A 27,498-nucleotide genomic window follows, 5' to 3' on the forward strand; every position below is an offset into this window, starting at 1 on the left:
AATCTGTACAAACAGATGAGACGATTGAAACTCAGACTCAACAGACTCAACAGTGTCTGAGTTTCCCCATGCTCGAATAGACACGCCAGGGTGGAGGGAAGACGACAACAGACGGACTTGGGGAATGAACGAGAGGTTCCAGAAGGTTAGAGCCTTCTCTGCCTGTGCAGGCGATGGATATTCTCTTTCATTCCTCCTCTTCCCAAAGCCCTGCTCTGCTCTTTTCATTGACAGCCTCAGTCTCACCAGAAAGTGAGGTCGCCACTCCTATGCCCCGCTGCATGTCAAGCGTGACAACGACAACTTTATGTCCTGTTGCTCATCTCATGACCGACAACCCATAACCACCCTCTCTTTCTCTCCTCTTGTCCCTGAAAGCATATTAAGTGTCCCCTTTCAGCCCCTGGGCCGGTGAACCCCTTACCAGCGTCTTGTAGTCAATCTGTTGTCTGATGAGCTTGTCCTCGCTGAGCGAGTAGCGTGCCTCTCCCGTGATGGAGTCAATGGGGCCTTTCTCCATCTGCTGCTTGATGGCACAGAAGAGGGAGAAGAGAGGTTCGCCTGCACACTCCTGCGAAAACATTTGGAGAGAGAAGAACGGAGGAAAAAGTTCATGAGGGAGGAAGAAAACTTTGAAGTTATTCTAGACTCGACTCACTGACAGCAAATTTTAATTACGTCTGAGAAAATATCTATCTAAAATGTGATAACTGCTTTTTCACAGGCTGCCTCGCCTCCAGAGTTGCAAGCGTTATGTCCCAAACTATCATTCCCCTAAATAAATAAAAGAAATCGTACTACCTATCAATATATAAACTTTGCTGAAATGAAACCAGTTTGGCGAAGATTTAATGGATTAACAGAAAGAAAATGCGATAAATTACACTCTTGAAGCTACCCCCATCTTCCCCTTTGAAAAGAGTTGTTTATCAAAAAGGAGAGATTGGCCATTTATCAGTTTTTATTCTCCTCCCAGCTGCAGTTAAAGGATGAGTGGAGAGATGGAGGGGAAAAAAACAGGATGATGATAACATTATCTTTGAGTGTGGGAGGAGTGGTGAATTGTGTGTTTTTGTGTATAACTGGTTCCTTATGGAGTCAAAAGGTCCGCCTCCTCAACGGCATATCTATATCAGTATACATGCTATCTGAAAGAGAACAACAAATGATCTAATGAATGCAACAAGCAGTTTTGACAGAAAACAATACTTATATTCATGTACAGAATATCTAAATAGATCTAAAACACAGGCTTCAATTTAAAGTCTACGATCCTGCACTTCTTTGTGTATTTATTAAGATGTTTCACAGCCACAAAAATACATGGAGAACTAGTGGATGTCTGTCACCTGCTGCTGTGAGCCAGCAGTGAGGGGACAGTGATTTATCAGCTTGGTTAGGGCTATAGCATCGACTACTTGTGGAGCTTAAGATGTTCAGTGAAGTTGAAGAGAGACAGTAAAGCGTTACCTTCAGAAACTTGTAGAGGAGGAACGTAAACCAGTTGGTCAGCATTTTCTCTGCAACAGACTCGGTCCTGCAAACAGACACAAAGCACATGATGAACATATGATCCCCCGCGCTCTTCTTACCGTCATAAATATTCAACGCGGTCATCAAATATTCTGCTAAAAATGATGACCGCAGCTAATGAATAGGCTTGTTACACAAATATAATTTGGAGAGCCTTTGCTAATACGATGGCCTTTCAGAAACTCTTTCAGCTGGCTTTTATGCTCAGGCACGCCAAGGGCAGCTCCTCTACGGCGGCGGGGATTTTAATATGAGGCAAAGCAATTAAAAGCCTTTATTTGATCCCGGAGGATTGATGTCGTTAGGGGCTGGATCGGCTCTGTAATAACACTGGCCTCATTATCAAGCGCTCCCTTGCCTATTCACTGGACTAACACTCGATCTGTGCACAATAGAAAGTGAATGAATACATCTCCCTCTCTTTCTCCGCCTGGCATCCATGCTCCACTGGTGTGGCAAAATGGTGTGTGTGTGTGTCTGCGTTTGTGCGTCTGTGCGTATGTGTTGACCTGGGCCAACAGTGTGATTGATCCCGTGTGAATGACTAATCTGCATACATAATAACAACAGCGGCGGTGGCGAGGGAAGAAAGAGGAGAGGCGAGGATCGGATATCCTTTGACAGCCACCTTCTTGACCAGCAGCAGGGGTGGGTGGGTAATCTGTCAAACTCTCACACACACACACACACACACACACACACCCCGCCTTCTCCTTTTAATGAGCAACTACTATGGGCATCAATATTTTAGGATTAGTGTCCATTGTGTCCGTGTGTGTGTAGGTTTTGTCCCATGTTTCAGCTGCCACCTGCAGCCCTCCCACCTTTCACCATTCAGACAGCCTCTTTAAGGGGCTCCACACTGAGGCATGAGGGGGGATATAATGTCTGCTGTGCCAGTGGGCTGGCCTGGCACCCCCCGCCAACACTGGCACAACACCTGGGGGGGATTAACTTCCTGCCTCTCACTGTGCCCACACTTTTATGTTGCCGCCGCCCCTCCCGCCCTTCCTCCGTCCAAAGATCCGTGGGTCAACAAGGTCACTTTTGATCTTTTCTTTTATGTGTCCTTGCGGTCTTCAGCCCTCCCTCTGGCTTCCCCACTCTGGATCCTGTAATCATACACACTTCCAAATCCTCTCCATTTCCACAAATGTAGCCCATCTATCAAAGGGATGAAAAGAGCATGGAGAAAGGAGGATATGCACAGGGAAGGAAGGAGGGAGGGAGCAATGGAAAAGGAAAATAAAGAAATGAAAGAGAACAAATGGCTTGGCTGAGTCAAGCCTCCCCTTTTCTTTTCTTTAAACTTCCTTTTCCTTACTTACTTGCAATAGATATTGTGTTTTTGTGGGCCTGTGTGAGTGGACAAACGGGCAGCTTTTTTAAGGCAAGAGTACAAAAAGCACAAATAAATCCCACTGCGTATGTATTCAGAAATTACCATGTGTGCTGACTAGTGTTTATTGTGTGTGTGTGTGTGTGTGTGTGTGTGTGTGTGTGTGTGTGTGTGTGTGTGTGTGTGTGTGAGAGAGCATGCTTCTGGCAGCGGGTGCCGGCCCTGCTGTAATAAGAAGTCTTGGCACCACTTTGCTCATGCTCATTCTCGATCATAGCGGTGCACGGGGAACAAGGATGAAAACGGCACCGTGACGGAGCTGCTTTAAGATCTAACCTAAGCATTTGGTATTACAAGTTTCAAACACCCTTCTCCTAACACAGTGCAACCTATGCTTGGGTTACTGCTATGAAATGTGCCGTGGCGTGTTGGCATGGTCATGCTTGCCTACTTGGCAGCCAGTCAGAGGGGCAGCGGGCACTGAGAATGATCTAGAGCAGAGGGGACCTGGCAGTGCTTAGTTCCCCCTGATTACCGAGGTAGGGTTGATGGGAATCGGTGCATCATCAAACATTTAACATTTCGCTCGGCCACTTCTGCCAGTAGCATGCATTTGTGTAGAAGCACGAAAAGGTTATTTTCTAGATAACTGCTACTTCCTGGAGAACTGTGAATCTTTTGATGGTAGATGTGAGCAGAAAACATAACCAACAAAGCCATAACAACATGCCAAAGCAATCCTGCTCTTCTGCCCATCTAATTGGCACCAATCCTCTACTGCTATTTCCTTAGTTTACACTTTAAAATGACAGCACAATTACTTGCAAATATTTGAGGATTAATGTCAAATGTTTTTCCCACCCCCCAATAAACAAGGTAACATCTTCAAGTGCTTATTTTGTCCGACCACATTTAAGAAAATGTAACAGCGTCTGAGAGCCTCGCCTGGTTTCCGTCACATGTTTAAACAGCACAGCTTGAGATCAAAAATCATTTCCATTTGCCACTCTACCTCCCAGCGAGGAAGATTGGTCATCACATGTGTCAAACTGTCTCACAGTGACGGCTGGCTGCGGAAATCACTTGTTGATGCATATATGCATTTATTCCGTCTATCACTCAGACCATAAAGAGACACACATTTCCTTTAACGGAGATATCATTATAGATAAACAACGGTCTCCTTAACCCTGTGTGATGATTATTGTGTGTCCGTGTCGGAACCAATGAGGGGTTGTAATTAACGCAAGAACATATTGGGCTTTCATCTTTTGACCAACACCAAAAACTGCTATTTCGACACGTCAACTGCAGCCAAACTAAACTTAAGGCTATGGAAACACTGTTTAACTCTGCATGACGGGCAGAAGGAGGGTGGTGGGGGAAGGCGAGTGAGAGGTAGAGGAATGAAGGGAAGAGAGGAGTTACAGAAGGAGAATGCAGCAAGGAATGCGACAGATGGTTGTGGAAGGCTCTCGTTAGTTAGCTTGCCTGGTGCTTGTACTTCAGCACAGGTTGAGATGGGACAGATGGAAGGATGTGTGTTTGTGTGTGGAGGGAGAGGGATAAGACACACACACACACAAACACACACACACACAGATTTCTTGGAAGAGGAGGCGGTGGGTAGCCATGCTCAGAAGCTGTGCCAGAGACACACTGCTCACGCACTTTAAGCATTGATTTAGCAATCAAGAAAACAGGGGAGGGGTAAGAGGAGGGGAGCAAGAGCTGGAAGTATAGATTGAGAGAGCGAGTATAAGTGAGGAAGAGAGAGATAAAGACAGCGACGGTGTGGCACAAGCGGCACAAGCTTTGGAACTGAAGACAAATAGAGGAGAGAGTGGCGGAGAGTGGGGGGAGAATAACATTTAAAATGAGAAAGAAAGAAAGAAAGAAAGAGGAGACAGATCAAATTAAAGAGAGGGAAGAGGAGAGGTAGGGGTGCTATCTTTCCAGACAAGATTATGCCTCATCTTCACAGCCCTATGCCTGTGTATCTGGGCTATTTTCAGCTGCTATCCAAGGACACGCCAGTCAGCCCACACTATAGGGTGGCGTAGCTTGCTCACACTGCCTCATCACAATCTGAAATGTATGCCGGCATGTTGAAGGACTAACAAGCGCACCCAAGGAGCAAGGATGAGCTGAAGACGGTCTGATCAGTGATCATCAGAATTCGTGTGTAAAACAAATGGGCAATCAAAGGGAGCGGGCATTTGTTGTGAACATGTGCTCTCTCCCTCCAGTGCTGGCTGAATGCGATGGCATTTCCCCCAGGCTTTCCGTCTCCCTTTTGCCTTGATGACCAGGGAGGGGGGGGGGGACGAGGAGGGGGCATGGGAAGAGAAAGTGTGATCCAAGTCGGCGTGTTGTATTTGGCTTGCGCTTAGAGAACAGTTGTTGGTTCGTCTTTGCAGCATTTCGAGCTTCCATTTTTGAGAATTTCGTCTCAAATTAAAAAATAAAATAGAATTTCTGACACAACATAAATCAATGATTTGTGGGTATAGTACATACAAGCCGCTGCTGGCATGTATACTAAGTGATCAAAGAGCTGATCACACCACTCGCCTTCATGCCTCAGTAGTCCGCTTTCCTTACTCGGTGACACAGCTTTAAGTGTCTCTATTGTCCTTGACTACCTTCTCTCCCCGTCCCTGCTGTACACGCCATCCTCTTGTGTTGTATCTACTGCCAGGATCAGCAGTTACTCCATTGTTTAGTGGCTTCACCGTTGTCGGTGAGCTCTGGCTGCAATTAATCATGCCTGCTGCCCAGACAGCATTAATCTCTCTCTGCATCACCGGGTAGCGTCTAAACAGGCTGTCATTAGATGAATATGCGTACTGTCTTGTGGACGGTACGGGGACCGCATTAATTTCAGTCCCTCTTCGCATAAGATATGCTTGTCGTATTTGCGTGTGTGTTTACTGGCAGAGATGAGTTTTTTTTTTTTACCAGAGGGGAAAATCTGAATTTTAATTGAAACGAGAGAAGGACAAATTAATTTGTGACTTGCCTGTCAAATCATCTGGGGGGGGGTGTCAAGAGTTGTGCGACGACCCCAAAGCAAAACAACATCTAGCACAATACCATGTATATACACACACACACTACTTATAAACACGCGTGCACATGTCGCACACATACCAGCTGTAAGGCAGCTGGTTTACTCAAGTAACCGTAATCAACACATTTACCAAACACCATGGGCAGGAAGCATAATCACATACAGTGCCGTGTTCAAGTGCAAGCCATTAAAGCTTTTGACTGAAAATCCGAGGGAGGGTTGTGACTGTGCCTGAGTGCGAGCTTTCACAGTTCTCCCTTTTTTCATAAATTAGTTTTTTTTCTTTTTTCTCTTGAGCCATTTGAAATTGGATTTACTGCTAATTAATCATAATTATTTTGCTAATGATGTGCAAGGCATTGCACTCTGCTCTATCCGAGACAGAGCCGGCAATTCAAGGTCACGGGAGTTAATCCAAACGTGTCACATATACGGACAGAGCCACAGATAAGAGCGGCGTATCCCGTCCTCGATAGTAAGACATGAACCATCGCAAACCTTTATCTCTATCTCTAAATAAGCGTAATACGACCCTACGTTTGGAGAAGTTGAATGTGCGTGACAGTTCTTCAGTGTTTGAATATGTAGCATTGGGCGGTTTTATCAGTGGGAAACAGAAGAAGGGCAATTGGGGTTGTGCCTTCTTTATCTGCAATATGCAGAAAAACAATGGTCACTACCAGCTGTGTAACTTTGGGCTCTTGTTCGTACTTCACTTTTGTGCCTGGTCTGGTTCTCTCACCTGCGGAGCAGCAGCTTGGGGTGGTTCTTGCTCTCAAGGTTGCGGTCTATGAGGTCAGACAGCAGGTGCTTCAGGACGTCGGTGGCGTACTCCAACTTGCTCTGCAGCACGGTCATGATAAGTGAGGCCACGTTGCCACGGTCCCTCATGGAGAAACCACGCTGGCCCTCGAGAGTGCGAATAAAACACAGCAGGAAGACCTTGTTGTTAATGAGCTGGCCGAAGAGCTTCAGCCCCTTCTCCACTTGCTCCTGTCGGTAGCCTGGCACCTGTGAGGAAACGGGAGAAACATTCATTTGACTGAAACGCATTAAAAATAACGAGGGGGAAAAAAGAGCAGATTCTTTGTGGCACATTCAAGGACATGTCATATAGACGCAATTAGTCACCAGTTCACTTTCAATGTAATGTCACATTGAAAATGAACTGGTTGCTCCCCGTCGCCCTGATCAAAAACATGTTATGGAGGAAACATTAAACCCAGTTTAAACACATTTTTAAATAACATTAAATCATAATCAATATATTTAGATCAGGTTTATACACGTGCTGTATTGACACGCATGAAAATCAGTGTAGTAACAAATAAAAGTAAAAACTAATTCCGTTATAGTTTCCTTACTTAAAAGTGCAGTTATGAATTCATAGATCCATCTTCGTGAGTAACGGTGGAGAGAGGAGAGAGACACAATGATGGAAAGAAAAAAGAATCTAGCGAGATGAGGAATTTAACTTCGTCCAGCTTTCGTAACGTTTAGTTTGAAGGTTGAGAATAAAGGCAGGGAAACACGAAGCCTCTTGAGGGGATGTTTATTACATCGACGGTGCCGTGTTCCACACTAATGCAAGTAGAAAAGGGAGCGCAGTGATGTGAATTCCCCTCATCTGAGCCCAGAATGTCCCTGCACAATTTATACTAGTCACTTGCCGCACATGCTTCCTTTCTCAATTTCTTTTCTTAAATAGCACCTATTGAGAATATATATATTTTTGTATCTGTCAAGAGCACTTGTGGAAAGACAGCATCTCTTTGTACCACATGCAGCTGTCTTACCTGCATATGTTCTTGCTTTTACCTTTCCTGGAGGAACCCTTTGTAATCTTCTGGGAGCTATTGTTAAGGTTGCAAGTCTAATTTCTTACCGCCTGACAAGATGTGTGCAATGTTTGTGTGCGCGCGCGCGCGCGCGTGTGTTTCGAGGCATGTATCTTTTTTTCCTGCATAGACATATATGAGCGTGTGTGATACGGGCACATGTGGAAATCTGTGAAAACTCTGAAATGTGTGTGTGCATGTTTTCTGCCTTCTTTTCTTGCTACACAAATGAACTGACCCGACAAATATACTGCACAGTACCGTCACACAAACATGTTTTACATGTCCCTTGAGACTATGGAGAGCTCAAAAACATATGCCGACCTACACACTCTCTTCAATCTCCATAGGTCACTGACATATTTGAGTTTGCCAGGCTCACAGGTGGAGCAGCAAAACGGCAACCGCTGCTGGAACTGAATCATTTCCGTAAGAATCAAGAGGGAAGTGGGAAATATAATGGCAGGAAAAAAAACAAACATACAAAAGCCGCAAGCAAAATGAGATTCAGCTGTAAAGTAAAGACGTGATTTTTGACTGCTAAGAATAACATTACCAGTTACAAGAAACGAATAAATAAGGCTTTATTGAGCAGACACATGCAAGACTAGATTGTATTTTCTCATTTTAATTGGTGTGTTTTTTTTTAAATATTTCAGTATTAAGCAAATCCCATTATTCCGGTAAGCTTCGACAGAGTTCCCATTACCTGTGCTATTTCTAACATGTCTACAACCCACAGTCAAAAATGTGACTTTAAATTATCCGACACATCAATAACAATTAAGCAGCCGTCAACTGCCGAAGACAAGCTCGCTACTTTTTTCATTCGTCTCCTTTTCCACATTATACTCTTCGTACAGTTCGACATTTCTACCAATTAAAACATAATTAGTATTGCTTATTACTGGGAAATTCTCATCAGGGATAGAGTGGCCAACCCGGAGGGCAGTGAAATGGGGGTCCATCATTCTCTTAATGGAACAAGACGACCTGCTCAATTATGGCTGTCTATCAATGTCACCACTGGGGATAAATGACTTGATTTTTTTCTCTTTTGCTTTTCTCCCACTGATTGATTTTTAATTTGTATTTGAGGTGCAGAGAGATAACGCAGCAGCGTCTCATATCGGTTGAGTTATTAATGAGAGCGCGCTCCTGATTTGAGGGCTGCCTTGTTTTGTTTTTGAAAAAGTGTTGTTGTCGGCCGTCAAAACGCTTTTGTTTACCCGACAGCAACACAAATAACATCGGCGTCAATTTCACCTACTGTGACCCGTCAGATTGTTCATTTGCTTGTTCATTTTGCTCTCTTTTCAAATAAAGCTAATTGCATTGAGATTGTTATTTGATAGAGACGGAAGAACAGGTACACACACACTCTTTTGCACTATTCAAATTGAAATAACTTCAAATACCTAGCTCGCCTCTTTCAGCTATTCCTAAGAACTGCTGATCAACACAACTAATAGAATATGTATCGAGTTCAAATTGAGTAGACACTGTAGATGCCCTCAAGCATGTTAGTGAGAAACCTTGATTTGTATGCCCTACTGTATGTACAAGGCATTTTCCCTGTGTCACCATTCCATTTTTTTTTACAACAAAAAATGCAGAATATAAATATTGTTATTAGGTTATTATGCACTCGCAAGGTGTTCCTTTATTAAAACCGACACTGGCTAAAGGGGGCTCCATATGTAGTACAGTTGGACTGGCAGGGAAACGGTCTACTATACCTCCAGATCTCGGAGGACAGGATGTTCCTCGATTCCTGGGAAGAGGACCCTCATGGTGTAGGTCCTGTAGTCCAAGAAGGGGATCCCCGCTCCATCCAGATCACTGGTTAGCTCATGGATGTCTGTCTGGAGCTCTGCAAAGGCTAATGGATAAACCAGAGACACAAACCAATTCATTTTCTATGGCAAAACAACTAGCTAATGATAGCATGGCAGCTATGCTATCAGATTACAGTCAACATATCAGAAAATGATAATAAAATGATAGCTAAAGTTGCAACACTGGACGCTGGAAATACATAAATACTGTTTAGCATATAATCTACTTATAACCAACAATATCAAAAACAAATGCCACTTTTATTTCTGTCAAACCTGATGAGCTTCCCACAATATGTGGATTTCCGAAATTAACTTTTAGTATTCTAGTTGTAAGTGTTCGTCACAAGAAAAAGATTGTGAGATTTGCATTTTGTTGTGAACGATTGCGCTTGTTTAAACAGAATACAGAAATAATCAAAAACATTCCCAGGGTAGCACAGTTCGTTGGCTCTATTGAGGGAGAATCTCTCCTCCGTATAACCTACTACACATCAGCGTCCACCCTCTTACCCTCTTTGCACTCCAGAGCCACACGTGACTCCAGGTTGTCCATCTGCATCTGCAGCCTCTTCAACGTCAGGTCACTCTCACGGGACTTGCGCTTGTAGGCGATGAGCACCACCACGATGACGAGGATGAGCAGGCCTCCGGCTGCAGCAATGCCAATGATTGCAGAGCTGCTGAGCGGGCTGTCGGACATGATGTGGACCACACCTGGGGAAAACTCGATACCACCCACACGTGCCTTGTGATGGAGAAGGATAAAAGGGCAGATTATAATCAATGCAAGCATGTCCTATACATAGTTCAGTTTGCTGGAGCTGTAATCAGAGGAGAGCTCCACTTAAATATGAAGTATTGTGTTCTTCAAGGCAAAAAAACACAAATATTTATGAACTATGACATAATATGGCCTCTGTGAATCCCTTTTAGGTCTATAAAGCCTTTATCTGTCTTCAAATTCAATATCAAAGCCCAGACAGACAACCATATTGATTTGATTTTTAAAAGTGTACACACTTTTGTTTATTTGTGCATCTACTAACTGTGCTATCGTAATGTGTCCATCTCTCTATATGACGCTGGCTTCAGGTGGTAACATCAGGAAGCGCTTTGTTCAAAGTGGTTCCTCTTAAAACCACCAAATGGAATCGTTATTGAGTTTGCCGAGGCCCTAATCCTTCTTATTGACGGCTTATTTGTTTGTCTTTTGTCTGCTTGTGGGCAGTAACAGGAACCACACAGCTGATTTGATTAGAGCTGTAGTCTGTCTCGAAGTGGACAAGAAGATGGATAGAAAGCAACACGAAGAATGTCCGTCTGTCTGTCAAACTGTCTATCAATTTGTAGGTCTGTCTGCCTTCTCCACCATAGCCTCCCTATCTGTCATGTGTATCTGTGTCTCTCTCTCTCTCTCTCTCTCTCTCTCTTGTCTTTGTGAGCATGTGCCGTATCACTCACCAGGACCTTGTGTCGTCCCGTCAGGTTGGGTGACTCGCAGAGCAGCTGGGTCTCTGACACTGTTAACATGCAGGGCTTCTCGCCAATAAAAACTGTGTAGTTCAGCTTTCCATTTCCATTATTGGTCGGTGGAAGGAAGTTTCGCCCCTGCGGGAAAGAAATCCATGCATGATTAAATGGGTTGTTAAAGGGAGGGGCAAGGGAGTTAGTTAAATAACATAAAAACAACTTATAGGTAACTAAAAGTCATAAACTCACAATCAATAAATACTGATTGTGAGTAATTGTGCGTAATACCTATCCCCGTACCTTGAGTATAATAGGGGATCCAGGTTTAAGCTCCAGCACTCCAGACACACTGAGTGGTTCAAACTCAGGATTGGGGTAATAGATGAAGTTGGTGTTGTTGAGTGCCATCAGAGCCTGCACATCGTCCAGTTTGAAGCCAAACTCATGTGGCCTCTCGGGCACCTCTTGCTGCCTGGCCAGACTGATGGGCAGCTCCGGGGCCTGGCACAGCATGGATGTAGGGCTCAGCACCTGGCACAACTGGCATAGGACAGAGAGAAGTTGTATTTACGGATGAACATATCTTCTGCAAAAAGAAATAAGTGCTTTGTGGGTGCAGGGAAAACTTAACATGCAGAAAAGTATACTCCTTTTTGTCATTTACTGTGTGGAATTTGGGAGGTGTTGTGGTGCTTTCTATCTTACTTAGGATACGGTGAGCGATTATGCATCAGTCCATCTCACAATCAAATTAAATGAAGATCCCTATTACCCCACTCATGCCTCTTTGCAACTAAAGCTCTGGCAAACTAGCACTTGAAGGTGCACCTACTTATTTATATGGCAAGACATCTAAATCGGCAGTTAGTGGGAATATTTTACTTCACCGGTTTACATTTCACGAAGGCAACTGCAGACTCGATGCAAACTGGAAGCGCCTCCATTTCAAAAAGCACAAAGAAGAACCTGTTGGGAGTATTTTTCTCAAAGAAAGCCACCAAATGAGGAGCAGTTAGAGAGCGAGCGCAGTCTCACCACGATCTGGCTTTGATGTGTGAAGATTGAGGAGTGATAACTAGGTTACCCTCCATTCATTACCCTCCAGAAAGACACCTCCACGCTCTCATCACTTCTTTACACCCTGTCCAGTTATTCTTCTCTGTGATCTTTTCGTCTCTCTTTGACACATTCATATTCTGTAACTCGTCTCTCTCTAAACCACTTTACTGCTCAATTATAGTGCATCTTACGTGTTTCAGTGTCTTATCTCTTGCATTGCTGTGCTTCGTCTTTGCCCTGGTCTTTCATTTGACATGCGATGTGATTTGAATTCTTCCTCTTTTATTCCTTGGTACACAATAACAGACTGTCCGATCCGTCATTGTCATGCCCTTCAACATCCCTTTAACATCTCCATTCCTCTTTGTCAGTCAGGGCATTGACAAATCAACCACCAGCACAGGTCTCATTCACAGACATTTCCATCTCATTCACAGGCATTTCCACAGTAACCTCTGCCATGCGGCCACTCAAACTACTGCCTGTCAACTCTAATTGGCTCCTTGAACATCAAACTTGACCAATCCTGGAAGGTCTTCGGGACATCTTTAACATGCATCCTGCACTGCTGCAGCAAGGTTTTCCTCACATTCAGTGCAAAACTGAGCTATGTAAGAAAGTGAGAGTGAGCAACACATTTCGGCACATCTAATCCATGTTTGTTCAAAGTGCAAGCCGCCTGCACGGTGGCTTGAGACACAATGCCCAGTGCAGACATATGTGAGAACAGATGTTAAACGTGGTGCAAGCTCATGCTCAAACGGACCATGAAGATAGCATTACCGCCTTTTGTTACTCCCTCTTCTTTCAATCAGATCACAAGAGACCCGTGTATGGCTTTATCTATCCTCCCCTGGGTAAAAGGGTGAATAGAAGAATTTGATAAGGGCCGATCTCTGTGGTTTTTAGTTCGATGTCAAAACTTCCCTATTGTTACAAGGGCGTGGAGAGGAATTACATCACTCTATTAATTCAATGGCAACCTGTTGCTTTTCACTATGTCCTCTCAAGTGTTTTCCTTGACCCCCTTACCTCAAAGTGGCACTGAAGCATTTAGAAAATGACTCTGAATCTTACTACGGCCCTCTTCCTATGAGACGCCGAGCTGACAAGGGAGGTTAGGGACTTAGAAACACTGGTGGTGGTAAAGTTATTTCATACTCCTTCAGGTATATGACCTTGGATTGATTTTTTCACCGAGATGAAGCACAGGGCCTCTTCTTCAATCATCCACGTTGTTTGTGTTCGCAATCACTTACATTGAGTGTCTCATGGTTGTTGTATTTGGCTCTGATGAGTGGGGTCTGAATGATGTCCAGGTTTGTTCCTGTCACTGTCACTGGGGTATGTCCGCTGAGGGAGAGATACAAAACAAGGTTTAAAGGATAGCTCAGATTGTTTTGACAGTGATATATATTGCTCACTGGGAGAGATATTGATGCTGAAACATTAGCTTGCGGTTGCAAAAATGATGATGTTGTAGATTTCTTTTATCATACAGTTGTAGATGGTTATATTTTTCTTTTAACTGGATAATTTGCTGCTGTTCATTTGTGTCTGTATTTATCAGAAGCGCCTGCTTTGCTGGGATATCTCCATCTACAGGATCCACAGCGTCCATCACTATAAATTAGCAGTGAGCAACAGTAAGTTAGTGAAACATGCCCTTGTACCGTACCTGTAGATGCTCCACTCAGGCTCTATCTTGGTGATGGTGGGATCTTCCACATACTCAAACCGCAGGTCTTTCTGGAGATGAGCCTTGTCTATGCTCACGGACACCGACACGTTCCCATAGCCATTCAGGGAAGCATGGGTGCGGCAAGTGAGCCACTGGCCACCCCTCCTGAAGTGATGACAGGATGATGAAAACTGGTTATTAGTCAGTCATAGACTACCAATAGAATTTTATCCCAAAATATCTTACACCGTGTAGAAACTCAGGAGTCATCTCTCTGGCTGTTTATCACTGCCGGTGCAGACTACTAAATCATTCAAAAACCCAATATCAATTTTAAATTAAAGATGGTTGAATGGTTGCTTAAGTGGACGTGGATAGATAGTTTATTGACGGAGCGTGGAATTGTGCATTGATCAGCGTTAGGTGGTGGATCACAATTTGTCTTTTCTCAAATCCCATTGAAAAAAAAATCTACGAAGCAAAAGATCCACCATCGCTAAATAACTGATTGATTAAAGAAACTACACAGCATTCCTTGATCACCACCATTTTTTCCTCAAAAGGACATTTAATTATTGTGTCAATTTATGTTGGGGAAAAAATTATCTCGCAAAGATGAGAACTGTCAGAGGGGTTTACTCCCCTGCAGTTGGACTAACATGGGCTTTGACTGAGCTTTTAATTGACTGTTTAAGTGTGATTGGCAGTATCAGCTCTGGCTTGCTCCCCACTAACCTCAGATAAGTGCACGGCTGGTCTTTAAACATGATTGACACGTTGCTCCCAGCGTCAAGGTGGCTGCCGGTGATGTTGACAATGGTTCCCCCAGAGACTGGCCCTCGACAGGGCTTGAGGTTGATAATCCTCGGGATCTGGAGAAGGGGGCAGGGGTTGTAAGGTCACAAGTCAAACAGAGGGTGAAATCAAGGTGAATAAATCATGCGCGACAGTGAAATTCGAGTGGAGTGCAGTATTTAATGTATTGGGCAAAATGATAGGAATCCTCAGTGAGCAGGTGATAAATAAGAGAGGCAGAACATATGAGGGAGTCTGTAAAGGTTTTTCGATGTGAAAGGTTGCGTTTGCATTCTTAATTTGTTTTCATCTATGTAAATAAAACCGATAAACATTCTGGGAATAAAAACTAAATGTTTAACTCATGTCAAAATAAAAAGTCCTGTAAAATTGAATGAAACAATAAACAATGCAAAGTCTTTATTATTAGCCCAGTCATAACTCCTTAAAAATAAACAGCCTTTCTAACTCACTAATAAGCAAAGCATTTCTAAAATTAGAGGATGAGACACAAATGGGTGAATTTCATGATTAGTCAACCTGTTTGTTTTAATGAGCTGCAGGCTGCAGAGAAGAATCTACTGAGCATTCTCTCAGCCAAATATGCCTTTGAGTGTTAGTATATACCTGCACTCATTAATCCCACTTACACACACTATACTGTGGTGGAAAGCTTTGACGTAGCAGCAACTGAAGTATTCCACTGGAAGCTGGGCATAGAGTAAATCCTCTTCCAGTTCATTTGGCCTTCTTATAATCTCATCTCCAGCCCTGCTGCGTGGTGTGACATCTAGACCTAACATCATATAATCCTGTGCAGAGGGCCCCGTTGAGAAATAAAACTCAAGCCAGCGCCCATTAATGGTTGGCAGTAAAACTGCTAAAACTCCATAAAATGAGTACATAATGGCAACAACTGCAAAGTTATTTCCAACGCGTGCGAGAAATGCTGATAAATTGCGTGCAAAGTGGGGTTTTTGAAAGAACACAGGAAGTGTGTTATGCATGTTTGTTTTTTTTGACGTTTTCATGGAATTAATGTATTTATAACCATAACTGTTTCTTTCTCATTCTGCACTCATTAGTGACTGACTGCCGGTTATGTCTCAATGTCTCAAATGATCAAATATTGAAAGCGTAGACTCACCACAAAGTAGTAGTACTTGGAGGACTTTGCCATGAATTCTGGTCTGCACTCTCCAACCCCGACACAGACCTGCACATTCCCAGTATACTGGCTCTTCTCTGCTTTACCCATCTCGCACACAATCCTGTCAACACACAGCAGCACAATTGTGGAATACGTAAGAAAAAACACAACGTATGGAAATGCATGTGCAGACACACTCAAATGTATATGCCACGCACAAAAAAAAGCCGAGAGAAAAACGCTGCGGCAGTTCACCGTGTCAGCAAATGCTGAGCAGATTATGTAAAAAAGAATGGACCTAAACCTGTTAAAACCAAAATAAAACAATGCATTATTTGGCTGCGACTTCGCCTTCCGCACAGTGCCAACTTGTGGGAGAAAAAGGAAAAAAGTCTATCGTTTTACATATGACCTCAAATACAGCTACCGCTTCTGCTGGGTCAGCATTTGCTTCGAAAGTGCTGGCACGCAACTTACTTTCTGAGCAGAAGAAGCCCTGGCTCTGGTGATAAGCCAACTTTAAACTAGTTTAAAATAATTTGACGGACGGCCCCTGTAAGGAACCAAAGCTCTGGATTAAACTCAAAAGTCAACCAAAAAGTAACCTCCTGAACTTTTTTTAAATGATTATGGGAACGCGTGTGCTTATGTGTGTGTATGTGCTAATATGAATTACGGGTTGTTCTCTGTTGCCCACAGCAGTAGATACACGTTAACATAAGTGGCTTGTAATCCATTGTGTGCCACTGTGACTTAAAATTACATCAAACTCTAATTTCTTGTGGTCTAGGGATTGAGCTAATTTGGACATTAGTTTACCTGGCATGTCATAGTCTTTGTCTCTCTGTCTTTTACTCACACACACACAAGCCCACAAACACCCTGAGGTGTGTACTCTGACTGATCGGTCGGTCAGGCTGACTGATTATGTCTCCGTCGTGTGGGTAACACAGGTAACATAGTGTTGCAGTATCTGTGTGTGACTCAAGTGTCTCTTTCCCTGTAGGGCATGAAGTGCTCAGCTGTGGTCAAAGTGCTTTCAATGGGAATAGGGCAAGTGAAGGGAGAACACAGATACTAGACTGAATTCAGGATTTAGCTTTGTTGCGGTTCCAAAACATAGTTTGATTTCTCACCGTGGTTCCAGTGCAGCTGGAAATGTTTTTATTCATAGAGATTATGTACATTTTAGTTGAAAAAATAGGGAATTGCTGTAAAACAAAGCTCAGTATATTTGCTATTAATTGCTGTTTTCATCTGGCTGCTGCCTCAAATGTGTAATATAATATATAATGCACATTTGAGGATTTGCTGTTTATTACATTGTGCTGTCAATGTTCTATATTCAGTCATCAATATAAAATGTGACTTACTGTTCAGCAGGTATGTAGCCTTCACGTATGGGGGTGCAATCCACCTCGGCCACCTTCACGTTATCCTGAATCTCTCTGAACTCCAGTCCCAGGTTCTCACCACGAATAGTCACGAGTGTGCCGCCCTCCCTGGGACCCCTCAGAGGTGTGATCTGTTGAAAGTCAAATCTGGATTAATGATTTTGGAGATTTTTAGTTTTGTTTGTTTTCCTGAACAACAAGCGTTGGTTTGTTGAACGAGGCATTCTGCTGACAAAATAAAGTGCAATTTAATTAAAAACCCCCCATGAGTAAATGTAATAAAAGTAAAGGTATAATATAAATGACCACTTCATTTGTTTCCCTCTCTTTGTCTCTTGATGTATGTAAAATCTATCTAAAGAGTTTCTTTTCTATAATGAAAAGCTAAAATGCATTTGATGTCGGCAAAATTAACCAGAACATTTCAAAGAAAAGTGACGTAATTGCTTTTAGACAAGGCAAATGACACCAATAATGCGTTGTGTCATACACTTCCTAGACTCAAAATGACATAGCAAACATAAAAACGCTATTTAAAGGTATTAACATAATCTGTCTCTATCTGATATCTCCATTAATTATTTTAAATTCCAACTTTATTTGCAACTTATCTGAAATGAGTGTGTCAAACAATTAGGAGCTCCATGGCAGTGCACAGTATATTCATGTCGTAAAGAGCTTCTTCTAATAGCGACGAAGAAGAAATGTTAATGTTAATGAACGTGTTAACTAGCGTGAACCCTTTTAATAATTATCGAGTCAAAATGCTAACTTCCCAAATGGTGTGAGATAAAGAATATTAGTGGTTTGCCAGTAAATATGCAGTGTTCCTACTTCTTAGTGTTTCGGTTCCTGTGAAACCACTGAAGGCTCTCCGCGAAAGCAACATAGGCTGCTCAGGTGTAAAGGGAGAAACCGGTGAAGAACGACAGCAATGCTTTCAATTATAATGTTATCAAATCATTTTTTAGGGGAATAATGTTTTAATTAACTCCTACAAACTCCAATATCTTACATAAGATTAACTTAAAACGTGACATTGGGTGACATCTTTGCAGCAATCACGGTGTCCTTTGATCTATCAGCAACATCTCTCATTGTTGAGTAGGCGGTTCTAACATCCATCAACGCTTTTACTCACACAATTACTTTTTTGGCCAGTGAGTGTGTATCAGGCCGGCCCAGATGGATGGATGTTAGAGACGGACAGAGAATAGTCTGCTTCTATCTGTCTCTGTCAAATAGAAGTCCTGCATGCTGCAGAAAGGGGCCTCAGTTTTAATGGTGCTGTGTCACACCCCCCCCCCCCCCCCCCCGAAAAAGAGTGATCCAAGGATTTTCACTGGGGCCGAGATTGTTTTCTCTGCTTGGTTTACGGTTGGCAGCGTGACCCCCTGCGGCGTTCACAGGTAGAGTGCTGAGTGAGTGTGTGTGTGTGTGTGGCTTTATCTTACGGCTGGAAGCGCTTGCTTGTTGTGGGGCGTGATAATCTTTATGTTACAACCACATGAGCATCAAACTATTTTAATTTGTTTATTTCTCAAAGAAGTGAACTGATACAAACTCCACTAGCCGGGCTTGAAAGAAACTAGCCAATCGAATGACAGAGGCCAGCTCAAGCCAGGTCATGCACAACACAAGTCCTGTGGCTGCCATGTGGGAGATATCGCTTTAGTATGCTTCAGAGTCTCTGATTAATAAGGCTCCCTGCTGATATCTTAATGAAAAAAAAAAAAGAGCCAGCAGGGAACAGGGCTACAATACGTGCAATTAAAAAGATTGCTAACAATGCATCGTGGCTCTCCATTTATTAGCAAATATGGAGGATGGAGAGGGACAAAGAGTGAAAGAGAAATAGTAAAAGGAGAAGGAAGAAGAAGCAAGAGAATGAAAGAGCGGGAGAGACGCAATGAGGCGTTGATTAGATTTGTGACTTTGACAAGATAATTGACGGTTGGGCAGAGGCAAGCACTTAATCACTTCTCTTGCTCTCTCCCTTTCTCTTTCCATCTTTCTATCCGAGTCTCTCCCTCTCATATTGTTGATGGGAGTTGTCATTATAATGAAGCGTATTAGAATGCATTAGAGCCCTGGTCGTCTTGGAACAGTCCTCGCTCCTCACCCACTGACAGTTTTTATGGGGGACGTGAGAAGGCTGCAATATGTCCCGGCTGCAGCCTCGGGGATGGATGCAAGGAGAAATACAGGGCCTATCTCTAGAAATGAATCCAGTGCTCGAGGTGAAGGCAAGCAGTGGAGGGGAGGTGCTCTTTACTAATCCAGACTCCTTTAATAAGCCCAACATATGTATTACCATCTTCTGGTCACCTTCGTCCAAGAGATGATTTGATTTTGCCGAGATAAAAACGATCACAATGTTTTGGTTTGAAGGTAGTAAAGTCCGCTGTTTTGGACTTGTCTTAAGAGGTGTCCAAAGATTTCAGACTAATTTTTTTCAGCGTCTGACTATCCGTCTTTATTTAGAGAAAAAAAAAGAGAGAATTCTGCTGAAACCCATCAGGTTAACATTATCCGTGGCGATTCAAGATTACGAGAAACGATGGTGGTTTACGGTGCTGCTCTCAGTAAATCTTCACCAAGGTCGGCCACTTATCTGTATGCCGGTCTATGTAGGATGATGTAGAGAGAGGAGAGCGGACAGCTGAGAAAGGATTAACCTTCCAAACCTGTATCCCTCGCCCCTCTCTTTGTCCACACCCATCACTCCCCAGGACACCGAAAGGCATTCCCCTCTCTGTCTTTTTTATCCACGCTTTGCTTCATCCCTTCATATCTAGTCAGTCACCATCTGCTCTTTACGCTCGTCCTGAGGAAAATGACGCAGAGAGGACCTTTATATCCATCATGGGGATATGGGGAGGCTGTAGGGGTATTATTCCACCCTTTCAGCATGATTCACATGACTCTATTCTGTCTCAGTCTACCCATCCGTCACCACTTCTCTTTCATGTTAACCCGATCCATCCTCCTCTGCCTTCATCTGGCCATCTTTCCATCCATCTTTCCTTTGCATCCTCTTATCTTTCATCTCGCTGACCCTTCACCCCTTTCTGCTATTGCCCCTCTTATGTGTCTTTCACAGGTCAAGTCCATTTGCCTCACACGGTGTCTGTGGTTATCAGGAGCAGACTGGGTTACGTGGGGGGGGGGGGTGTGCGTGAGCATCTGTGCAGAGTTGATTGATAACTAGCAAGAATGAGGATGATCCATCTCTTTCAAAGATCTTACGTGGACATTCCTAGTGTTGTATGTTCACATTGAAAGTAAGACTCAAGTCAAAAATAACAACTTCCATTCAGAGTTTTAAGAAAAAAGCTAATCTAATGATTTCCTTATTGTGATTCTGGTCTATCATTATCATTCAAACTGTTGAACTGCATTTCAAAAAGGTGTATATATTATATTGTTGTATATATTGTTGAAATCATAGAAATAGAATACGAGAAGAACGGACACTGTACTGTTTTCCTCGGTCATTTGACTTGAACAAAAGAAAATGGTGATTGCCGTTAGTTGTTATGGTGTTAGTTATTCACACGCGTCAGTGGGACCATAAAGTTGTGTCGCAGCTCGCTTTAAAGAGAGCTCAGGGACGGATGGCTGGTTAGTTAACTGGGAGGCTTGTCCTTCTCCGGAGCAGCAGGAAGTGATGCGGAGGGACCTTCTTCTTTAGGACACATCTAACCTTGGCTCTTACTACAATGAATGTAAGTATGCACACAGTATTTCTGTGTGTGTTTGTGTGTGGTCTGTAAGTTAAAAGGCATTAATATTGGCACATGCTTGGCTTGTGTAGATGCTTATGGTTAATTATGGACATATGTGGACAGTAATGCAATCAGTGTGTGTCCCACCTGTGTGATCCTCGGGTGGGTGCACTTGCTGTTGATGCCGTTGTGCTCCAGCCACTGGTTCTCGGGGTGGGGGCAGTGCTGTTTGAGTGTGCAGCGGTTCTCTCCTTTGCACCAAACGCATCCAAACAGTGGGTCTGCCTTCAGACACAAACCGCAGCTTCCACGCTGGGCGTCGCACTTGTACAGATGGACTAAAAAAAGAGGGAGGAATGAGACAGAGAGAAAGATGGAAAGATAACAGGGGGGGGGGGGAAGAGTGGATACCTCATGTGAACAACCTTTGTGAAAATGATTACAGAACAGCAAATGCATGCAAATTTATTGAGCGCAAAAGCCTCTAAAATGATGGGCACCTCAACAGTTCAAAATACACATTAACTAAAATGTGGGCTGTTTACCCAAATCTCTCAACGTCTGTCTGCTGCTATTTGAATATGCAAACAACAAAGTGAACATTTTGAGAGCGACATTTCGCTGATATCTTTGTCTCATTATTTCTCCATCTATCATCATCATTATACACTCCCTCTCTCTGTCTCCGAGTTCCCGACACTGCTGCTTCTCGCCTCTGCTCATTCACCACACATTTAACATATTATCTCCATGGCAACGGGCCAGCCATTTTCTTTTTAATTGCCATTAGATGAATGTGTGACCTGTCCATCAAATGTTGACCTAGGAGCAGCTTTCTCCAAAGGTGGGAGGGTGGTAAAGGAGGACTCTTTAGTTCTAGCATCTCCCTCCCTCTAACTTTTGCTGCTTCTTTTAATTTTACACTTATGCTCACGGACATGTTTGGTACAACGTATTTGACTGAGACACATACACACAATCATAAAACACAAATACCGGACAAACTTTGCCTTGCAGCACAGTGTCAAGTTGGCATTTCATCCATATTTTAACAATATGTTTTCTAATGCCTGACTCTACTGCCTTGGGTTAGAATGAGTTGTTTTGCTGTCAAGAGAACTACAACCCCCAGCATGCTGCTGTTTTCCTGCCCCAGCATGGATCACTCAGTGTGGTGGATCGCCAGTGGCCAAACTGAATCAAGCTAAGCAGCAGAATGCTGAAAGCTTACAAATTCAGCAGTGAGCTGTCATTCCACACACTGTGAGTACATGGAGAGCTGGACAGAAAGACATTACAGGCAGCAATATATATATCCTACGTTACCTATTTTATCTAAATCTAGCCTTTGCTTACTTATATTCATTATTATTGGTTATTTATTTCCATTCTTTGTTCAGCTGTATCTACATGTTTTTTTCCATTACGGCTCTTCTGAAATGTATGCCACAGTAAAGCACATTCAATTACCGAGACGAGAAAAATGATGGATGGAAAATATTGCCCAACTCCCCAGAGCGGTTTTGACAGAGCAAATAACAGAAACAGCTAAAATGAAATAATGTTTGTGAGAAGGCAAGAAAAAGGTAATTTAGAGAGTTGGGACATACAGTCTGACAGTGAAGTGCAGCACAGACGTACGGACCGATGGAGAGAGACGGGAGGGGAGACGGACGTACAGAAGGAAAGTGTTAAAGTTAACCACTCTACATGGCAACATCAGGGGATGGATGCTGCACCTCAGCACACCGCCCGCCTGTTGCCATGGAGACCAGCTCCAAGGGCAACAATGAGAAGGCAGCAGCTTTGCTGTGTGTTTGTGTCTATGTGTGTGTGTGTGTGTTAAAATGAGAGTTTATAAGAGACTATGTCAACTGAATGTGTGCGAAAGCACTGTGAAAAAACTGATATGGATTCACAAGTGTGTGTGTTAGAGTGTGTGTGTGAATGTGAGTGTGTGTGTGTGTGTGTGTGTGTCTGTGCGTGCGCTTGAGCGTGTGCATACTCGTGCCTCTGTGCATGCTCACCTTTGTTGTGGGCGGGGTTGTCAATGCTGAAATCTCCGTTCCAGATGACGGTCAGCTCCACGGGTAGACTGCTCATCTCCATCCCATCATAGAAATACTATCACCATGGAAACCAGAGCGGGAAAGATAAAGAGACGGGGAAGAGAATATGAGAGAGAGAGAGAGAGAGAGAGAGAGAGAAGCTGTTGAGCTACTTTAAACTGTCTGTCATCTCCAAGTCCAAAAGGCTCTGGTGTAACAATACTCCTTTGAATGTAAAATGCATCATCAACAGGTGGCTGCAGACACACTGAATTCCCAAACACAATATACACACCAGAGAGCTTTCAAAGACGGGATTATTTTTCATTTGATTCTGTAACACTCTGCAGCGTGGAGGGTTGGTGCTAGAATCATAATTTCCCACTAAATTACAGTTTCCTTCCTGAACTGCTCAATCAAAGTACAATATTTGGTTTGTACTGTGATTAAACACACAAATCCCGCAGACATCTCTCCACACACACAGTGATGAAGATCGACAGGAACATGAGATGTTATTGTATCAACAGACGATTAGCATCAAAACCAGTATAAAGCCCTTTCCATGCTAGCCTTTCATTGCTGTCAATGCATTATTCAGTCAGTGAATGGAGCATGATCGCAGGGAACGCTGTACAGGAGAGACAAAGTCAGTCTAGCTGAAAGAGGGAAAACGTGTGTGTGTGCGTGTGTGACTGTATGTGTGTGCTAGAGATTGAAAAGATATTATGGTCACTTTTACGGGGAAACTTTATAGAAATGGGGCGTTTTTATAGAGATTGTGTTGGTGTGCGTAACGATATCCCAGAGAAGCTGCAAGTAAAATACACACACACACACATGCACACACTCATTCTCACCGATGTGTTTTGGCACTGCACTGAGGAGCTGTTGAAACGCAGGGCAGGAACTCTGTGCTCGTTTCCCTGGATGGTCAGCAGACACTCATAACCCCTCTGTCCAGACTGGGGCTGGGGGAGGTTCTTCGCCCGCAGCGTGATGGGCTTCACCACGTTGACCGGCACCAGGATCCTCTCTGCAGGCAGCAACTGGGGACACCCCTGTAAGAGAGACAAAGAGAAAGGGAGGGATAGCGTGTTACTATGGGTCTCTTTATCAGGTTTAATGGATAATTGCAATTAGATTACGCGAGGAGATCCTGCAATGAAATTTTTGCATCTGAGTGATATTAGTCACCTGAGGCACACAGTGAAGTACAAAACTCTCTTTAATGGATTTGAATGGAAGAGAGATAAATGTTAGCAAGAGTACCAGTCACAAATGTAAATCTAGCCTTTCGTGTGCCATATTTCATATGTAAAGGACCAAACAGATAATTCAAAACGAAAATGGAATGCTAAACTAAAACCTTTTTTTTTTTTTTGCACTGCTAATTGCACCAGGAATATTCCTTCAACATAACTGACATAAAGTGTACTGTATAGTCGCAGAGCAATCAACACTCTCATCATGTAGCAGACCATGCAGCACTTCAGCAGCATTCGTTTAATCGAATGAAATAGCCTCTTCAGCATGCACTGCTCTCTGCTTGTTTTATTTTGTGCTGGTTCCTGTTGGGCTGAGTCTCTGGGTTAGACCGCCCTCGGACCTGATCACATTCACTGTGAGTTGAGGGCCAGCTGAGCTCAACGGGTACTCCGGCGTCATTATCCACAGCACGGGAGCATTAGGGACACGTTGAAAACAGACACTTGTGCAGAGTTGAGATGAGCTCTCAATTTGTATTTATGTTTGGTTGCGGTGTTCATGTTTTTGTTCATTAATAAGAAAAAAATGTCACTAGCGGATCAAAATCAGGTTGATTTCTGCCCGTGCAGTAATTTGGAAAGAATGAATGACAGAGAGGAGGAGGAGATGAGTCTCTTAGCAATTGGAGGTCTAAAATTAAGAGCCAATCAATTCAGGTGCGAGTAGCTGGTTATATATAGAGCACCTATGACTTGCATGAAAGAGGACGAGGCGAGGAAAGAGGAGGAAAACAGGGGAGGGGAAGAGATGGACAGAGAAGAGCAAAGGAAAGACGATCAGTGGAGGAGAGAGGGAACAAGTGAACAGCAGTGGCAAGAACAGTGAAGTGACTGACAAGCAGAAGTGAAAGGTGAGGAGGGAGGTAAAGGAGGGTAAAGATAGGAACTGTTTCATGTTAACGCTGAGGGGCGGTGGGGAGAGGGGGGGAGAAGAGAGAGAGAGAGAGAGAGAGAGCGAGAGAGAGAGAGAGAGAGAGAGAGAGAGAGAGAGAGAGAGAGAGAGAGAGAGAGAGAGAGAGCGAGCAAAATAGGCAAAATGACAGAGAGGAACAACAAAAGTACGGAGTGACTGAAAGAGGCAAAACAAATATTAAGCATATGCGACAGGAGGAGCGCTAGCATGTCAAAGAGGCAGAGGGAAAGAGGGTGAAAAGAAAGAGAGCAGATAAGGTGAGCCCCCGCATGGATGGAGCTGGGGGGGAGTGAAGCATAGCGCACGTTGAACTGGGTGATAACACTTGTTTGAAGTTCATTAAAAGCCACTTGATTGGGTTAGGCTGAATGACTGACTGGATGGCTGAGTGGTGAGAGAGAGGGGGACGCTCTGTGACACTATTCACAAAGTCATTATAGATAAATGACAAACAGGGCGAGTGAGTTCAGCGGTGGAAGGAAGAGGTGGCGCGTGTGTGTTTGCTCTTCCAAATCAAATTTTCCGAAGAACGAGGGGTTGTATTTGGAGTATGAAAATGAGTGGGAGAGCAAAGAGAGATGCAATCCATTTTTAATCACATCTCTTCCAGTTAATACACATGAACAATAGGGACAATAAATTTGATCTGGTTTGTGGAAATGAAGGCATAAGAAGCACTGGAGTATGACTTAAGCTGAATCTTGAAGACACAGATCTACACTGATAGTGGCATATGGTGATAGGATTGTGCACACACACACACACACACACGCGCACACACACAGAGAGAGAGAGAAAAAGAGAGCATCAAGTGTTTTTAAACATGCAGGCAGATTCAAGGTTTACTCACACTGACATGCGAGCGTGTGACACTGACACACACATGCGCGCACGCACACACGCAAACAGATACAAATAATAAACTAGAGCCTTGGAATCCCATTACAGTAAAAGATGAACGGCCACAGTCAGACAGCATCTCCTGCATCATTTGCCTTTATGACAACATGTCATGAAGATGGAAAACTTCAAAAAGCAAACTTCCAACAGCTGCTGACTACATACACACACATATACTATTTTAACAATTCGTAAACACACCTTCCACTCACAGAGTGTTACTACTCATACATGTGCAGCAGTCGTATATGGTGACACATGCACACACTCTTTCACACATACACAAACAGGTTTATTCAAGCCCATTAACTAAAGTCATTTGCTTTGTAATTGTGAAGCAGGCTTGTAGAGTAAAAGCAGTCAGTAAAATCTTAATTCTCAGCCTTTTTAAGTTTTGTGACAGAAGAAACGGTAAAAATATAAAAGCAAAAAAAACAGATGCCTTAATTGCCTCAATAACAATGAAAAATTCCAAATGTGGCAGGGAATCCACAAACAAGCAAGTGTGCACGCTGTTGGTACGGTGTGTGTTTTTTCTCTCCTACTTAGCTCAGATTTTTCTGTTTGTATGTGTACATACACACTCAGACAACAATATAGCACACTGTGATTGTTGCCAGTAGTCCCTGAGGCCAAGTGGGCTTTCAGCGGTTTGAACAAACACACATGTATATCCTAGTTGGCTACTGATGCTGGTGGTGTTTGGCAGTGACGCTCGCTGTCGCCGGTTAAGATTAATTTCAACATTTAAGTTGATCTAATGTCAGTGCATTTATCTCCGCTCCCCACCCTCTCAGCCCCCCGTCGACTCAATTGCAATAAATAACACGGGAGCCAATGCAAATCATAGATACATGCACACAAACCACATATTACACAGACCCATAAATATGCACATATTGTAGCTGAATTCAAAATGTACAACTCCCATCAGGCAACATACTGTCGAGTGTTGACTGCTCGTCTCCGACCAATAGGAGAAGGAAAATAATCTTAATATAACCTCGATGAATTGAACCAAAACTATCTGCATTGGTAGTCACCTGTAGAGGTAAGTGAGAGACGTTTTTTGTAATTTGGGTGAAACAACTCTTTAATATAATTTTTAACATATAACAGTTCTGTCAGTGGGAGGTGATAGAGACCACAAAGCACAGCTGTGCAGCAGACTAGTTTATACATGTGTTGATGTGTGTCAGTGACAGCCCAACAGTCATGTAATCAAGGACTTGCACTGAAGCACGAGGATAGCATTACTTATCATAACCACATAATAAGCGCTGACTTCTGAAAACCAAGTTGGCGCCTCTCCTGTTTTTTTAAATCTATACAGTGTAATTACCCTTCATTCTTCCTCTCTCCATTACTGACTCATTGTTTTCTCTGAGATCATCTCTCTTGTCACGCTCTCGCTTCATCCCTCCTTCATTTATCGCTCTCTAAACCCAGCCCGTGTTGTTCGGCCCAT

General features: G+C 43.4%; 1 protein-coding gene across 1 annotated transcript in view; it reads right to left on the minus strand.

The window, feature by feature from the left end:
• Nucleotides 1–27,498, minus strand: part of plxna4 (plexin A4) — a gene marked incomplete at its 5' end in the record, with an annotated part of 189,046 nt that overhangs the window by 24,833 nt on the left and 136,715 nt on the right. The window contains 15 exons of the mRNA XM_079183979.1: nucleotides 425–571; nucleotides 1,471–1,537; nucleotides 6,688–6,956; nucleotides 9,523–9,665; nucleotides 10,135–10,369; nucleotides 11,086–11,232; nucleotides 11,395–11,634; nucleotides 13,413–13,506; nucleotides 13,832–13,999; nucleotides 14,570–14,706; nucleotides 15,777–15,900; nucleotides 17,153–17,304; nucleotides 21,049–21,239; nucleotides 22,929–23,025; nucleotides 23,810–24,010. Of these exons, the coding sequence (XP_079040105.1) occupies nucleotides 425–571; nucleotides 1,471–1,537; nucleotides 6,688–6,956; nucleotides 9,523–9,665; nucleotides 10,135–10,369; nucleotides 11,086–11,232; nucleotides 11,395–11,634; nucleotides 13,413–13,506; nucleotides 13,832–13,999; nucleotides 14,570–14,706; nucleotides 15,777–15,900; nucleotides 17,153–17,304; nucleotides 21,049–21,239; nucleotides 22,929–23,025; nucleotides 23,810–24,010 (2,412 nt within the window). The remainder of the gene's footprint in view (nucleotides 1–424; nucleotides 572–1,470; nucleotides 1,538–6,687; nucleotides 6,957–9,522; nucleotides 9,666–10,134; nucleotides 10,370–11,085; nucleotides 11,233–11,394; nucleotides 11,635–13,412; nucleotides 13,507–13,831; nucleotides 14,000–14,569; nucleotides 14,707–15,776; nucleotides 15,901–17,152; nucleotides 17,305–21,048; nucleotides 21,240–22,928; nucleotides 23,026–23,809; nucleotides 24,011–27,498) is intronic.

The sequence above is a fragment of the Pholis gunnellus genome (genome assembly GCF_910591455.1).
Source record: "Pholis gunnellus genome assembly, chromosome: 22".
NCBI classification, from domain to species: domain Eukaryota; kingdom Metazoa; phylum Chordata; class Actinopteri; order Perciformes; family Pholidae; genus Pholis; species Pholis gunnellus.